This window comes from Miscanthus floridulus, chromosome 19 (assembly GCF_019320115.1).
Source record: "Miscanthus floridulus cultivar M001 chromosome 19, ASM1932011v1, whole genome shotgun sequence".
Taxonomy (NCBI): domain Eukaryota; kingdom Viridiplantae; phylum Streptophyta; class Magnoliopsida; order Poales; family Poaceae; genus Miscanthus; species Miscanthus floridulus.
This window is the reverse complement of record NC_089598.1, coordinates 38289882-38304956: the sequence shown is the minus strand read 5'-3', so window position 1 is coordinate 38304956 and position 15075 is coordinate 38289882. Positions and strand designations below refer to the sequence as shown.

The following is a 15075-nucleotide window of genomic DNA, read 5'->3' as shown; positions in this document are numbered from 1 at the left end:
ACTCTCCTCTTGTATGAACTTTATTTTTGTCGAGTATAAGAATTCAAATGTGAGAGTTGAACACACAGCTTGTTTGCTCTGGATGCACTGGCCTTTCATGTAGCTTTAACAGTGCCTGTCTGCCTCTTGCGCTGTTAGATATTGATAGGGCTTCTCAAGTGGGATTTCCTCAGGCTAGAGGACTTTTATTCTCCTCACAATCAAGCTATTTCTTTTGAGCTTTGCTCCTTGGTAACTCGTTTCTTTTGTCAGACACAAGACCTTTAAGTATCCAAGAATTTTTTTAGGGATTTGAAGTAGCTATCCTTATTCCTTATCTTTGGGATACGTCTTTGCATTTGAGAATTCTTTTGATTTGTAGGGCAGAACCTTTGCAGTTTTATTAGCTTTAATTATGTGGCCGTGTGCTTTTTTCCCTGTTTTGGAGGCGGTGGCCGTATGCTTTAGTCAAATGGTTCTGAGTGAGGCTGAATATATAGGGAGTGTGGCATACATTTCCATCAATGGTTTTCAAGAAAAAACACCAATAAAGTTTACACTCAGATATTACTATCTCTGTTACATTTTATCTGGCGCATACGTATATCAAGATTCAAACTTTAAAAGTTTTGACCAATAATTAGGTTAATATTTTTTAACTATTATAATAGAAACTTTATATGATTAGATTTGTAAGGAATTATACTATCCAATGATTATAAGTTTATAAGCATAAATAATATAATATAAAGCAAATGAATGGTCAAAGTGTAATCTAGCAGAGCGTGTCATTCTAACTTGCGCCAGATAAAATGGAACGGGGCGAGTATTGCTGAATTGTACGTGGACTGTAAATAGGCATTGAATCATTCATTGATACATGATCCCCATATCTTTTCATCACCCCCTTTGTCACTGACTCACTGGAACTTGTTTGAGTGTGAGATAATTGCCAAATTGATACTCCTCATTCAGTAGTACTCTCTCCATTCCAAATTATAAGTGATTTTGGCTTTGTCTTAAGTCAAAATTATGTAATAAGTTTGACCAGGTTCATAGACATATATATTGGCACCTATAATTTACCAAATAAGTGCTCTATCAAAACATATTCATTGCATTGGTAGGTTAAAGGATACTAATTTTGGTGTTGTAAATGTTGGCAATTTTTTATATACTTGGTCAAGCTAAAAAAGTTCGACTCAGGATAAAACCAAACCTACTTATAACTTTTTTTGAAAGTAAACCGACTTATAACTTGGTAGGGAGGGAGCAGTTGTCATACCTGTCTGATTTGGGGCATCTCTGTAATTCGAGGAATTGATGTATGTCAAGTTGAGATAGCAAATCATTAATATATCCTTTAGTATTTTTGCAAGGATATATGCTGCAACAAAGTTTACAAAACCAGTAACGATGAATCACTGAAGTCTGAAATGAGCTGCATATGGAGATCGGATCAAATTACTTTCGAGTGAGAATTGCAAGCTATCTAACCTTTGGTGGAAAAAATGTGCACGTTGGAAAGTGGGGAGAAAGAAAAGGAAGCTGCATGGACTCTGAACACGGCAAGGCTGGACAGATCTTGCTAAGACTGTATCTCCACCTTTACCTGTTTCGTGAATTATCAGATGAAAGCTAATTGATATAATTCATAATTTTACCTTTGATGTTTGAATGAATGCATGCAGCCATCTTGACACAGACGTTTTACCAATAATCTTGTCCCCATAATCTAAAGCATACTAGACTGTCTTCTCCCCTACTCAAGTAGTCAAGTACCTGTCAGCTGGATCTTTTTGCACTGCGTCCTCATTTTTGAGGTCACTTACTTACTATAAAGATAGCCCACTGTATTACTGAATGCTCATCATAACCTTCTTTGCTTCCATGCAGGTTGCAGTACTGCAGTGAGCTCGTCTCTGATAGATGCTGGATTTCCATGAGTAGTTCTACCAGTAGACAAGGGGAAACCCAAGCTCATCAGGATGTCTTCGAGGAACAAACCATATTATGCCCATCGCATCCGAGTCACTCTTCCTTTCAGTATTCCCAGAGCCCAAACTTGAGTCAGTGCCTACTGCCTAGCCACTCTCAAAGGCAATTCATCCTACGTCTCCGGAATCGTTTTCCACAGCGATTCGATCTATGTCGCCTCGTCGGATGGGCACATCAGGCTTTGGCCGTTGGACATGGCCATGGCCATGAACGTGCAACGAGCCGAGCAGTCTACCACCACGGTTGCAGCCACCAACAGTCCCATAAAGAGCATCATCGCCACCAGCAACGGCGGCCTCGTCAGCTCGCACCAGGATGGCAAGATCAGAGTGTGGCATTCCGGCCGGAGGAACGGGAGCAGCGGCGACTACCTCGCCCTGCCCCTGCGCGCCGTCCTGCCGACCGCCGCGGACTGCCTGCGCACGTTCCTGTTCCCCAGCAACTACGTGGAGGTCCGGCGGCACTGGAGGCGACGCACCTGGGTGCACCACGTCGACGCGGTCGCCACGCTCGCACTGTCCCCGGGCGGCGCGGAGATGTACTCCGTGTCGTGGGACCGGATCCTCAAGGCGTGGCGGCTGCCGAGCCTCCGCTGCGTGGAGTCCGTCGCGCCCGTGCACGGCGACGCCATCAACGCCGTGGATGTGTCGGCGGACGCGCACGTGTACACCGGCTCGGCCGACAGGGCGTGGAGGCGCCATCAGCCGGGGCGGGGGGAGGGAAAGCTAGCGCTGGTCGCCACCATGGAGCGCCACAAGGCGGCGGTGAACGCGCTGGCGCTGGGCGCCGACCGGCGGGTGCTCTACTCCGGCGCGTGCGACAAGACGGTCATCGTATGGGAGCGTGCAGGTGCAGGAGAGAGCGTGGCCGCCACCGCCACCGCCACGCTCAGGGGCCACACGGGTGCCGTACTTTGCCTGGCCGCCGCCGAGCAAGTGGTGTGCAGTGGCTCGGCGGACAGGACGGTGAGGGTGTGGAGGAGAGGAGCGACAGCGGCGGCGCAGGGGGCGAGCTACACCTGTCTCGCCGTGCTGAAAGGCCATGCTGGAGCAGTGAAGAGCTTGGCGTTGGTGAACAAATCGGGAGGTGATCACGGCGGTTCGTGCGACGAGCGCTGCTGCAGCGGCTGCGGCTGTGCAGCATTTGTTTGTAGCGGATCGCTGGACTGTGGCGTCAAGATTTGGAGCGCGTGGTTGTTTCTTGCTTATGACTTGCTGTAGTAGCCGTGCGCTCATGGATACTTCTGGAGCTGAAAATGCTGGGTCAACTTTTATTGTGGGGTTCACAGAGGATGGGATCCAAAGATGCAAAATGCTAGTATTTCCTCAGCGGTTCCGTATAGTATACTACGGCCTTGTTTAGATTGTAAATTTTTGTAATCTGGACACTGTAGCATGTTTCATTTGTATTTGACAAATTTTGTCCGATCATGGACTAACTAGGCTCAAAAGATTCGTCTCGTGATTTACAATCAAACTGTGCAATTAGTTATTTTTTTACCTACATTTAATGCTCCATGCATGCATCCAAAAATTGATGTGATGGAGAGAGAGTGAAAAAACTTAGAATTTTGAGGCAATCTAAACAAGGCCTACGTCAACTGGGTAGGTTACCATAAAAATTCGATAACGCTGGGCTAGGACATCCGTCCGTCCCCGCCCCTTCGGACGCGGCCTCCAGATGGGCAGTAGATCGGCCCGACAACACCTCAAATTCCGCCGTCCGTTTCTTTTTTTTTTTAAATGCTTGTCGCTCTTATCCGCTCGTCGCTCCTATCCACTCGTCTACCACCTTCGAGGAGCGGCGCTCGGCTACCGGACTGCCGGCCCTGCCTACCAGGCGCAGCGCTCGGGCATCGAACTGCTGGCCCTACCTGCCAGGCGCGGCGCGCAACTGCCTCTGAGCCGCGGCTGTCCTCTGCCTCCATGCCACGTCGCGTGGCTGATGCCCCACCGCCTCGTGCACCTGCTTCCGCCAGGGCGCTGCCTCCGGTGAACTCTACATGCCGACGAGCCTCCATTTTTCCAAGCAGCAAGGAGATGTTATGATGTGCTGAAAATACATGTTGCAAGCGTATATTTTATGTGTTTGAGGTGTTTTATAGGTATGTTGCAATTGTTTCATGTGGATGTTGTAAAAAAATATCGAGATGTTGCATATGTTGCAAAGGTCTATTTCAAATGTTTCATATATGTTTTTGATGTATGTTGCCAGTGTGTTTTATCTGGACGTTGTATACGTTTCACACATATGTTGTAAGTGTTTTATCTGGATATTGCGTATATTTTGTAATGGTTTTTAAGTGTTTTCTAGGTGTTTTTTTTAATTGTTTCATAAGCATATTTCAACTGTTTTATCTGCCTTCAGACGTATGTTGCAAGTGTTGCATCTCGATGTTTCAAAAGTAAATCGGGTGTTGCATCTCCCTCGTCACTTTTCTGCTACCTCGCTCCGGTGTCTCCTCCTCCTCTGGGCATCCTCCGCACCCCTACTCCTCTTTCCGATGCTGGTGACGTTCGAGGCAGCAAGAGAAACTTACGCTAGAAGCGGATGGGAAGGGTGCAGGCGGTCCTTGCATGGCATGCGCGTGCGGAAAGCGGAGGGAGTGCAGGCGAGAAGCGGGATGGGGCTTGGGTGTCCGGACGGTGAGGCACAGAGGGGGGGGGGGGGGGGGGCACAGGCTCCTACGTGCGCACAGACGTGCGTGAATGGAGCAGCAGACACCGATGTCCGGACACGGATGTCTATCCTGACGTCTGAAAGCCCATAAAAATTGGTACGTATATAAAAGCATCTCCGACCATTCCTAATAAACCACCGTTTCAAATTTATGATAATTTCAACTTTAAAACAAAGAATAGAAGCAAATTTATTATCTTTAACTGTTTTCAATAATTTTATTAAAAACATTTTCCACCGTTAGCAGCAGCCGGCTCCGGAGCATCCCATTCCCTCAATCCAACGTAGCAGACATTTGCTCGGAGCCAACCACGGTCGTTGTCCCTCGGACTCAGAATCCACGTACTCCCTCCGGTAAGAAATTACAATTCTAAAATGGGATACTCCCACGGTTTCATAAAGTATGTCGTGCGACGTCATCTAAAAAAAACAACTTTGATTGTTATTTTCTGCTATAAAATATTTACAAAATATAGTCAATATATACTTTTATGAAAACTACATTTCAAGATGAATCTACTTACGTCACTTTTATATTTTCAAACTTAACTCAAAAGAATTTATTTTTAGTTAAAGTTTAAAATATTTAACTTAAGACAATCTCAAAACGACATCCTTTAGGAAATCAGAGAGAGTAGTACTATGTGTTAAGTAAATATATATCAAGTTTGACTAAATTTATATAAAAATTAATAATATTTATGCTGCTAAATAAAAACTATTAGATTACTTTCATAATTAATATACTTATTTGGCGTTATAAATATTAATATATATATATATATATATATATATATATATATATATATATATATATATATATATATATATATATATATATATATATAGTTAAACTTTAGGCACCTTAATTAAGAATACACTTAGAATTGTATTATTTTTTTGGGAGGAGCTAGGAGTTTTCTTGTTTTTTTTCTCCTTTTATTTTTTCCCTTCTTGTTTTCACATAAGAAAAGTAATCACTATTTGGTTTTTTAATCCTATAAACCAATGTTCTACTTTTGTAACTAAAGGAAAAGTATATTTTATCCTCTTTTTAAAATAGCACTTAATCTACTCACATATAAAATTAAAACTAAGAGTGTCTTTGTTAAATTCTTTTTCCTCTTTCTCTTATAAATTGCTATAAGAGATTGAGAAAACAGAAGGCTATAGCAGACCGAGAAAACTCTTCCTCTTTATTATATGAGATTCACATATCAATGCTTAAAAATATCTTTTTTCTTCTTTCCCTTCTCTCTTTCCTCTCCCTTTCTGCTCTCTCGGCCGCCCGGTGCAACAGCGAGGCCCACCCGGGGCTTGCTTGCTCGGCACGGTGGATGCCAGGGCGCCCCGACAGTGCTTGCTTTTTGGCACGGCTAGGCCTGGCATGGCGGGCTACCATGGCGCCCCAACATAGCAGCAAACTTGATTTTTTGCGCGTGGAAATGAAAAAGATGACACGTTTCTCTCCCCTTTTTTTAAGGCCTTGTTTAGTTGGTGAATTTTTTTGGGAAACGGTACTGTAGCACTTTCGTTGTTATTTGATAATTAGTGTCCAATCATAGTCTAATTAGGCTTAAAAAATTCGTCTCGTGAATTTCGTCTGTATAATTAGTTTTATTTTTTATTTATATTTAATGTTTCATGCATGCGTCAAAGATTCGATGTGACGGAGAATCTTGAAATTTTTTGCAAAATGAAGTGGAACTAAACGGTACCTAAGTTGTTGAGGGGTTGCTTTTCTCAAACGAAAAAAATAAGAAGATCTGTTTGAGGTTATTTTTTTTACCAAATCTCCTTTATCACTAGATATAGGAAAAGATGATCTCTTTTAGTCAATTTTGACGGAGATGCTCTAGGTGTTCTATCTCTTTCGAAGCCCATGGGTGTTTGGTCATGAAGAATTACGTTCAGTCTTTTGGTTTTCTAAGGTTTCAGTCATATAAAATGAAGAACAAAATACATCGCAAAATAATACTGAAAATCGAGTAATTCATTTTGGTTATTTTGGTTTGATCTTGTGTCTAGACCGAACTGAGGGTGTGTTTAGTTCGTGAAATGAAAATTTTTGGATGTCACATCGGATGTTTTGTGATGTCAGAAGGGGTTTTCGGATACTAATAAAAAAACTAATTACATAGCTCGCTTTGAAACTACGGGACGAATTTATTAAGTCTAATTAATCCATCATTAGCGCATGTAGTACTGTAGCACTTATGGCTAATCATGGACTAATTAGTCTTAAAACATTCGTCTCGCGATTTCTAACCAAACTGTGCAATTAGTTTTTTTCGTCTATATTTAATACTCCATGCATGTGCCGCAAGATTCAATGTGATAGTTTGGGATAAAAATTTTTGGGAACTAAACCAGGCCTAACATGATAGTTTTAGGATATGTTTTGCCAGTAAATTTTACCACCAATTTTCTATCTCAAAGCATGCCTTAACATTAAAAATATCACAAGATAAATGTAAATGACATATAACACAAAGTACCAATATAGCTGTTACAATTAAACATAAACATTCAATCGTTGAAGATTCAAACACAATACTTATAAACAATAATTCAAAACAAATAACGACTATTTCGATTATTCAGTTACTTAAGATATCCGATGCCTAAGACCGAATTACCTGAAATAGTTTTGGTTAGTTAAATCCGATTACCGAATTAGTAGTCGGCTCGGTCTCTATCAGTACGGTCGTTTCTTCGGTTTAATTGTCATAATAATCACAGTAAGCCTGAACTATCCTCAATCCCATTTTAACCTTGTGATTGCGACTGGCTCCTCCGACCCTATCCACATCTAGCACAGAGGAAAATTCGCTACAAAATACCGAGGCACCGATCGACTCCCACACCAGCACGATTAGCTAGCTGTAGCTAACAGCCAAACCAAGAAATCGCCATGCTTTCCCCTGCTCACCTCGCCTTCGCCGCCGCCTTCCTCATCGTCGTCCGGTCATCGGCGCCTGCCGCTGCTGCCCGACCGATCTTCGCTGGCAAGCCCTCCCCCTCCGAGGCCACCGCCACCGCGAGGTGGCTCGCCGCCCAGAACACGTGGGGTGTCCTCAGGTTCCCTCCAGTTCATCCCGAAACCCTTCTTCCCGTGCTCTTGCCCCCGCGATTTGGTGCCGGAGCTAGTTCCTTAGCAACAGGTGTCCTTCTTAGGGGGCAGCAGCACTTGTTGGTTCGATCGAATCGGGCAACTGCCGGCGTCAGTAGAAAATTGTCGATTTCAAATTTGGAATCGATGAGTGGAGATAAGTGCTGAGAGTGGCTAGAAATTGCTTGAGGCTTTGTAGCTTCGAGAAATTTTTGTGATTGCATACGAACTTCTTGCTTTTGTAGTTTGGGGCGCTGTGTTGCCTGTGTAGATGCCAGTGGCGGAGCTAGAAATTTGGCTACAGGTGCGCACAAAGCACACGGGTCGAACAAACCACACTCATTCAATTCATTACTTAAACGGTGAAATATAAATCATGCATGTACAAGTTCAATCGTATAATACATAGCTTAAATGTCACATGATTTTAGTCTCCCATGACTTGACTGAGCATGAGAGTAAAAAGACTAAGGTCTAAGTAAAATTACAGTTTGACCTTATATTCTGTCTAAAAGTACAATGTCCTTGTTCATCTTCGAAGGTTCAACACTTTTTCTGAAATCTGAACCGTACATATAAAGCTTCAATTTCTAGGTGGTTTCGTAATAAAATTTGGAAGTGCAGTGAAATCAATAGTTGAAAATTTAGGAGTTAATCGTCTCAGCTTACTGCTTTTGACTGCTGCTTGCTTCCAAGTTGGACCCAATGGTGAAACAATGATGGTTCTGATATTGACAAGAGGCTCCACATGCTAATTGGCTGGTGATAGTTGGCTGAATGTTGAAATAAAGAACTGCTCCCAACTAATAATGTGAAAATATAGAACTGCTTCCTGCTGATGTAGTGGCATTTTGGTTGTGCCTAGCACACCAGGCATCCAAATTGATTCCGCTAATGATACATGCCCAAAATTTAAGACTGATTCGGGAGAAGTCACTACCCTGATACGCGAAATGTACAGAGACAGACTCTTCAAGACTTAAAAGTACACTGTATTCACGAGGCATCAAGTCAATAAGTTCAGTTTACTAGTGAACATATTACCAGTGAATTGCAGAATTGAATTCAGTAAATATATTCAATTCTGTTCCTTTCTCAGGTTATTGTAGATCAATTTCCGTTTGGTTGGTTACTGATCAATACTTGAATATTTCATTTGCAGCACAATATCAAGTGACTTAAGTGGAGCTCCATTTGGGTATTCCTTCTTGTCTCACTGCTGCAAACAGCTGGCATATACACTTTTCTGACTGATGAACTTGATTCATTGCTTCTTTTACATATAGCAATGTAGTTTCATATAGTGATGGAGTTCCCGGCGAGGGCAGTGGAATCCCCTACTTTTATCTGACAACTCTGGATCCTACTGCAAGAGATGCACTGGAGGATGAAAGGACCTCCTTTACCCTTAGTGAGTTCCCTCTGGGGACATGTGGGAAAAAAGATCCTGAAAGCCCCACTTGTGCAAAACTTACTCTTAATGGAAAGGTATTAAAAAATTACAGCCATGATAAGATGACCGTTGACTTGCTGTTTATATCCATTTAGCCTGTTTGTTTAGTTGTGATTGAATCATTTAACTGACAGTGATCTATTTGGGCTTGAACTGGTTTTCTATCTATAAATTTCACAAGTGATGTTTCTATAAAATGAATACTTCCTGATGGGCTTAAACTTGTCACTATTTGGGCTATGAGTTGTATACCTATAGATGCATATGTGTTCCCATTTCATGCTAGTAATGGTAATGCCTTTTGTATTTCTAATAAATAAACTTTTTGACTGGATCATGGAGTTTCCAACAAAAAGAAGGGAAATCCCATCGCAACCACATGGAAGTAGCAAACTCTTATAAATTATAATTGTCACGAGAACTCGGTGGTATTAATTTCCGCAATCATGACAAACAACATGTATTTGAGGCTGTGTCCTCTTAAATTATCTCTTATGACGAAATACTAGAAAAGAGTAATTTTTTTGTCATAACATGTGAGATTTAATAAAATACCATTCAGCAGAGGATGAAATCCCTTCTTTTAGTCCTCTCCCACAATTGGCATAGGTTGAATATAAGTATATAACACATGATTTACGAACTATTATGTATTGTGGATGCCACCATGCTGTACTCTTTTTTTCTCTCATATAAGAAGTTGTTATATGAAGTGGCATTTGCTATTTTTGCAGTTGAAGATGGTTGATCTTCAGTCATCTGAAGCAGATTTGGCCAAGTTAGCACTTTTCACCAAACATCCTGAAATGAAGGGTAAATTCATACTTCTAATCATGCAGCATGCAGAGAGGTTATCTACCATGTGTTATCCAAATAACCATATGTTATTGTTTGATAGATTGGCCAAAGAATCATCATTTCAAAATCTTCAAATTGGAAATCGAAAACATATTCTTGATTGATTGGTTTGGGGGTCCTAAACCGATATCCCCCTCCCAATACCTTGAATTCGGAAGGTGAGCATGCAAAAATCTTAAAAATATGAGCCTACTGTGCATCTGCTCTATACAAAGAGAGATTTTTGTCAATCCGTAGTTCTGCATTGCTGCAGAACCATTTTATTTAACATGCTTTGAATTTATTCAGGAATCAGGGCTCAGTGATGTCCTCATAAGCGAAGAATGCTTCGAGGATCAATATGTCGTCTGTGTATGCTCTTCTTAAAAATGAAATCCATATTGCACATATTGTAACAGAATAAACTTTTAGTGTTATAGTTGTTGATATTGTTGTTCATCACATCTTCGTGAGCAGTTACTTGACAAAAAAAAAAGAAGTCTTTGTGTCATTGTGTGCGCTATGCATTATTGGTCTGCAACTTAGCTTCCAAGATCTGAGTAATCAAATGGCATTGGACTCGACAGGATGGGTCTTTTCCATGGTCACAACGTGTTGATGCACATATTGTAACGCTGTCCTTGTGCTTCTTTATATTTTCTTGCAAGCAAGGAAATTTTATTGTCTCTACTAGTGGAAACATAGCAAGAGTTGACTTCAGATCTGGTTGAGGTCATGGGCAATAGATCAACATTTCAAGTGATGGAATCAACTTAATCATTGAGCCTTCTGAGTCGAAACAGACTCTTGTCAATGCAAAATGTCATGCCAAATATTTGTTCCTGACACACAGCTGGGCTATGCACGTCTGTAAGGTCCTTCAGCATCTGTGAACCACAAAAGTAGTGGAAGGAACATAGATTTCATAGGAACCAGTCTTGTTGCTGCTTGAATCGAGGAAGTTCTCGTGTTCCAAATAAGGGTTAAATTTGCATTTGGTCAACTTGATATTAATATCACAAATCCAGCACAATTCCCTTTCCCTGATCTCAATTACAGTTTTAGTAATTGAGCCAAAAAGCACTGCACAAATCCAATAAAGTTACATTTCAATTCAAACAAAAGAATCAACCTTACAGTTTATACAAGACAAGAAGGACCTTGCAATATTTTTCTGCTATGGTAGCCAAATACAGTTCCAAAGACTTGAATGGAGACGGCAGAACAGCGTGCAGAAAACGAAGACTTTGACTTTGTTTTTTCAATCAGAACTGGGTTGTGTTTGACCCGGACGGCCCGGCGTAATTGCTCCGGTGCGGCGGCCGCCGGATGGAGACAAGCCCCTCCGACACGACGCTGCCGTCGTCCCACTGCCGTCCGAGTAGTCCGGTCGCCGTGACAGGTGCCTCGTCGTCCTCGCCGCGCATAGCCCGCAGCGTGCGCCGCGCCAGGTCTCGCCCCACGCCGCCGTCGCCCTCGGCCACCGGCTGCAGCGCGGCCTCGACCCCCGCGGCGCGCGCGAGCCCGCGGAACCTCATGCTGCCACGGCTCATCCCGTACAGCGTGGATATGCAGTACTCCTGCTCCGCGCTCCCGGGAGCCGCGGAGCCGTTGCGCATCAACCTGACGACCGCGGCCACGGCGCCGCCGTCCATCAGCGCGGCGCGCCCGTCGGGGCAGCCCGCGAGGTTGGCCAGGACCATGACGGCGAGCCTCCGGAGCGCGGCGGCATCGCCCTCATTCGCGCGGTCCCGCGCCTCCACGGCGGCCAGCAGCGTCCGCACCGCGCCCGGCGCGCGCGCGATCTTGGACGGGTTCATTCCGGAGAGGGAAACGTGGTACAGCGCCATCCCGGCCTCGCGCCGCGCGCGGTGCCCCGCGGCGCCGGCGGTGCCCGCGAACAGCTCCAACAGCGGTGGGATGGCGCCGAGCACGCCAATGGCGGCGCGGTTCTCGTCCTCCACGGCGAGGCTGTACATGGCGCCCGCGGCGTGGTCGCGCGCCTCCGGGTGGCCGCCGCGGAGCACGTCCACGAGCGGGGACACCGCCCCGGACCGCACGATCCGCACCTTGTTCTCGGGCTCCAGCGACAGGTTGACCACCGCCGCCGCCGCGTTGACCTGGACGTCGGCGTCGGGCGACAGCAGCATGGGGCGCAGCGCGGCGAGGAGGCGTGGCGTGCAGAGCTGCCGCCTTACCTCCTGGTTCTCCCGCGTCGCCTGCCGCAGCAAGGCCATCGCCGACGCCTGCTCCGCGGGGGTGGCGCCGCCGTCCGTCCCGAGCGCGGCCATGATCTCCTCCTCCAGAGCGTCACCCCTCTGGCTGGTGCTCGGCTCCTGCGCCTGCGCGGAACCGTCGACGACGACGCTGGGTCTCCTCACCCGAACCGACGAGGCGACCTGCGTCTGCGGGCGCTGCGGCTGCGCCAGCGAGCTCCGCTGCTGCTCCTGCCGCTGCGGCGGCGGCATGAGGCGGCGCACGATGTCATGGGCGGTGTCCGGCGACAGCGGCGCCGGGTGCGGCAGCGCGAGGCGGTCGCACCAGTTGAGGATAGCGGTGCGGAGTGCGACGTTGGGGACGAGCACGAGCGGGGAGGAGGAGGAGGAGTGGGACCCGGAGAGGTCGGCGGCGACGGCGGGCGGGGAGAAGGCGAGTGCGGCGCAGGCCTGGATGCAGGCGCGCTCGAAGGTCTGGCCCGGCGGCGCGACGACTGGGTCCGCCATCAGCGTGCCGGAGATCGGGCAGAGGAACTCCGCCGGCGGGTCGGCCGTGAACGACGACGGCGGGGAGGGGAACCGCGGGGCGAAGGGAGCCGCCGCGGACGGCGGTGGCGGCGCCCACCACGGTCGGCCGGTGCCCGTGGCCATGGGCGATTGGCGAGAGAGCGTCTCCACCCTCCGCGGTCGCTGCTGCTGCTTGCGTTGGCAGTTGCGATGGAGTCGTGGGTTTTTAGTGACGGCTCCTCAGAGCGGGATGGCAAGCGAATCGCGCGTAGTCGCTACTCGCCATCGCTTCTTCCGGACGCGCTATTGGGAACCGGAGACTTTTTTTTTACAGAGCCGTCTTGCCGGCTTGCTGGGCCACGGATAAAATTGGTCACCAGTTTTTCTTCACGAATAATCGAATATAGCGTCCGGACGTCCGGAGCAGATGAGCGCGTATGCCCTGTGCATGCTGCTAGCCTGCTATCCCAGGCCGCACGTCCGCGTCTGCCGCTGTGCCGTATTGCTGCTGCACGTGTACGTCCGTCCCCGGTCTGCCTCGCTTTAACCCACACTCGTATCATGCTCCCGTTCGCCTCACCCTGCCCCGCACGAGCTCCCGGGCTGCTTCCGCCACTCCTTCCCATGACCCCCTCCTCTCTCCGCGTAGGCGGGATCTGGGAGCCTGGACGAGGATGAGCACGCCCCGTCCGTAGGATCCTAGGCGCACCGTACGCCCCATCTGTCGGCCTCTGGCTCGCTGCGCCCCTTCCCTAACGCGGGGGCCCTGCCCCTATGACTCTCTAAATATATCTCTGAGACATGAAACACTTACAACATATGTGTGAAACATATGCAACATCCAGATAAAACACTTGCAACTGGCAACATGAAAACACTTATTTCAACATAATACTAAAACAGGTGAAGCATTTCGAACATACTTTTGCAACATATGTGTGAAACATATGCAACATCCAAATAAAAAACGCTTGCAACATACGTCTGAAACAAATAAAATATTTTGAACAAATGCTTGCAACATGCCTCTAAAGCACTTGCAACATGTCTCTGAAACACTTGCAACATCCCGATCTACTTTTGCAACATCCATATAAAACACTTGCAACATACCTCTGATAACATCTGAAACGCTTGAAAAAACATACATTTGCAACGTAGGGGGAGGGAAAGGCCAGGGCCGGTTGATTCCGGCCTCGGAGTGGGAGCCAGCGCCATGCGGCAGCACATGAGCACCACCAGCGCGGGCCGCGCTTCGTGGGTTGGGTGCCCTTGGGTCGGTGGGGACCGACCGGAGGTGCACGACTGCACCACCAGCGCCAACACAGGAGGGCAGCCCTGCCCCCCTGCCCGATCTCGTCCGCATCGCTGGATGCCATCGCCGCGGGAGGATGCGGACCGAACTCTGTGGAGAGGAAGAGAGGCAGAGGCTGATTAGTCGTCACTCCGGCCCGAGGTGCCGTTGGAGAGGGATGGAAGCGGTCGGGCAGGCGCGACGAACAGAAGGCGCGCGATGGTCGGTGAATTGCGGTGGAGAGGGAGGAAGGCGGCCGGCGGTGCTCAGGTGTGGTGGATATGGAGGTCGAGAGAGTCGCGGGAGCACAGTCACGGTGGAGCACGAAATTAGAATTCGGCAGCGAGTCGGGATTGGAGAATGATGTTTATGGAGACTCGTCGGTGAAGAAGATAGCAGGACCTTTTTTTATCAAACAGCCAACCGGAGGAGGCATCTAGGATAGTTTGGTCATTCATACCGTTGCGGCAGACGGCAATAAAGGCGTCCGGGGCAGACGCCCTGATCCAGCATTTCCGGTAGTTTAACGGAGTAGATCACATGTTTGCAAAATCACTGCACAGATATACCGCCGCAATCGCGAGTGTACAAATGTGCTGTGGCCTTGTAGTCGTAGGAACACGTACTGTACTACAAAATTACAATCAGACACGTTTGTTTGTCCTACGCTGCCTCTTCTTTTTCTTGGGATGGGAGCTTTGTCCTTGTCTTCAGGTTGACGAGACTTCTGAATTCAAATGAGATGATGAGGCTCAGTCGCATACTCTTGCATGGAGGGAACTGGTAACCAATTCGGCGCGTAGGCAGCACGAGCGCCTGGCGCGGCGAGAAGCTACAACTCGGTCGGTCCTGCAGTTGCGAGAGAACACCTAATCAATTTTTTTTATAGTTTTGATTATCAATATTGATTTCAAATATTCAGTTTGGAACATGAAAATCATATAGGTATGTATTTGTTTTTTTAAATACTTCGAGACTCACCAGTTTAATCTATTGAAGG

At 46.8% G+C, this 15075-nt stretch overlaps 3 protein-coding genes across 3 annotated transcripts; 2 read left to right on the top strand and 1 right to left on the bottom strand.

Annotated features, from left to right (window-relative positions):
• The first annotated feature begins 1531 nt into the window (after nucleotides 1-1531).
• Nucleotides 1532-3197, top strand: LOC136525902 (protein JINGUBANG-like). The gene is made up of 3 exons (XM_066518739.1): nucleotides 1532-1575; nucleotides 1876-1937; nucleotides 2050-3197. Exons 1-3 carry the CDS (start codon nucleotides 1532-1534, stop codon nucleotides 3195-3197), a joined length of 1254 nt encoding a protein of 417 aa, XP_066374836.1.
• Nucleotides 3198-7489: 4292 nt separating this feature from the next.
• LOC136527987 (uncharacterized) lies at nucleotides 7490-10520 on the top strand. Its single transcript, XM_066520858.1, has 6 exons — nucleotides 7490-7737; nucleotides 8931-8966; nucleotides 9055-9256; nucleotides 9956-10034; nucleotides 10120-10237; nucleotides 10368-10520. The coding sequence occupies exons 1-6, from the start codon at nucleotides 7571-7573 to the stop codon at nucleotides 10393-10395; spliced, it is 630 nt and encodes a 209-aa protein (XP_066376955.1). The 5' UTR covers nucleotides 7490-7570; the 3' UTR covers nucleotides 10396-10520.
• A 154-nt stretch (nucleotides 10521-10674) lies between these two features.
• LOC136527986 (U-box domain-containing protein 39-like) lies at nucleotides 10675-13064 on the bottom strand. Its single transcript, XM_066520857.1, has one exon. The coding sequence runs from the start codon at nucleotides 12923-12925 to the stop codon at nucleotides 11324-11326; it is 1602 nt and encodes a 533-aa protein (XP_066376954.1). The 5' UTR covers nucleotides 12926-13064; the 3' UTR covers nucleotides 10675-11323.
• Between the last annotated feature and the right edge of the window lie 2011 nt (nucleotides 13065-15075).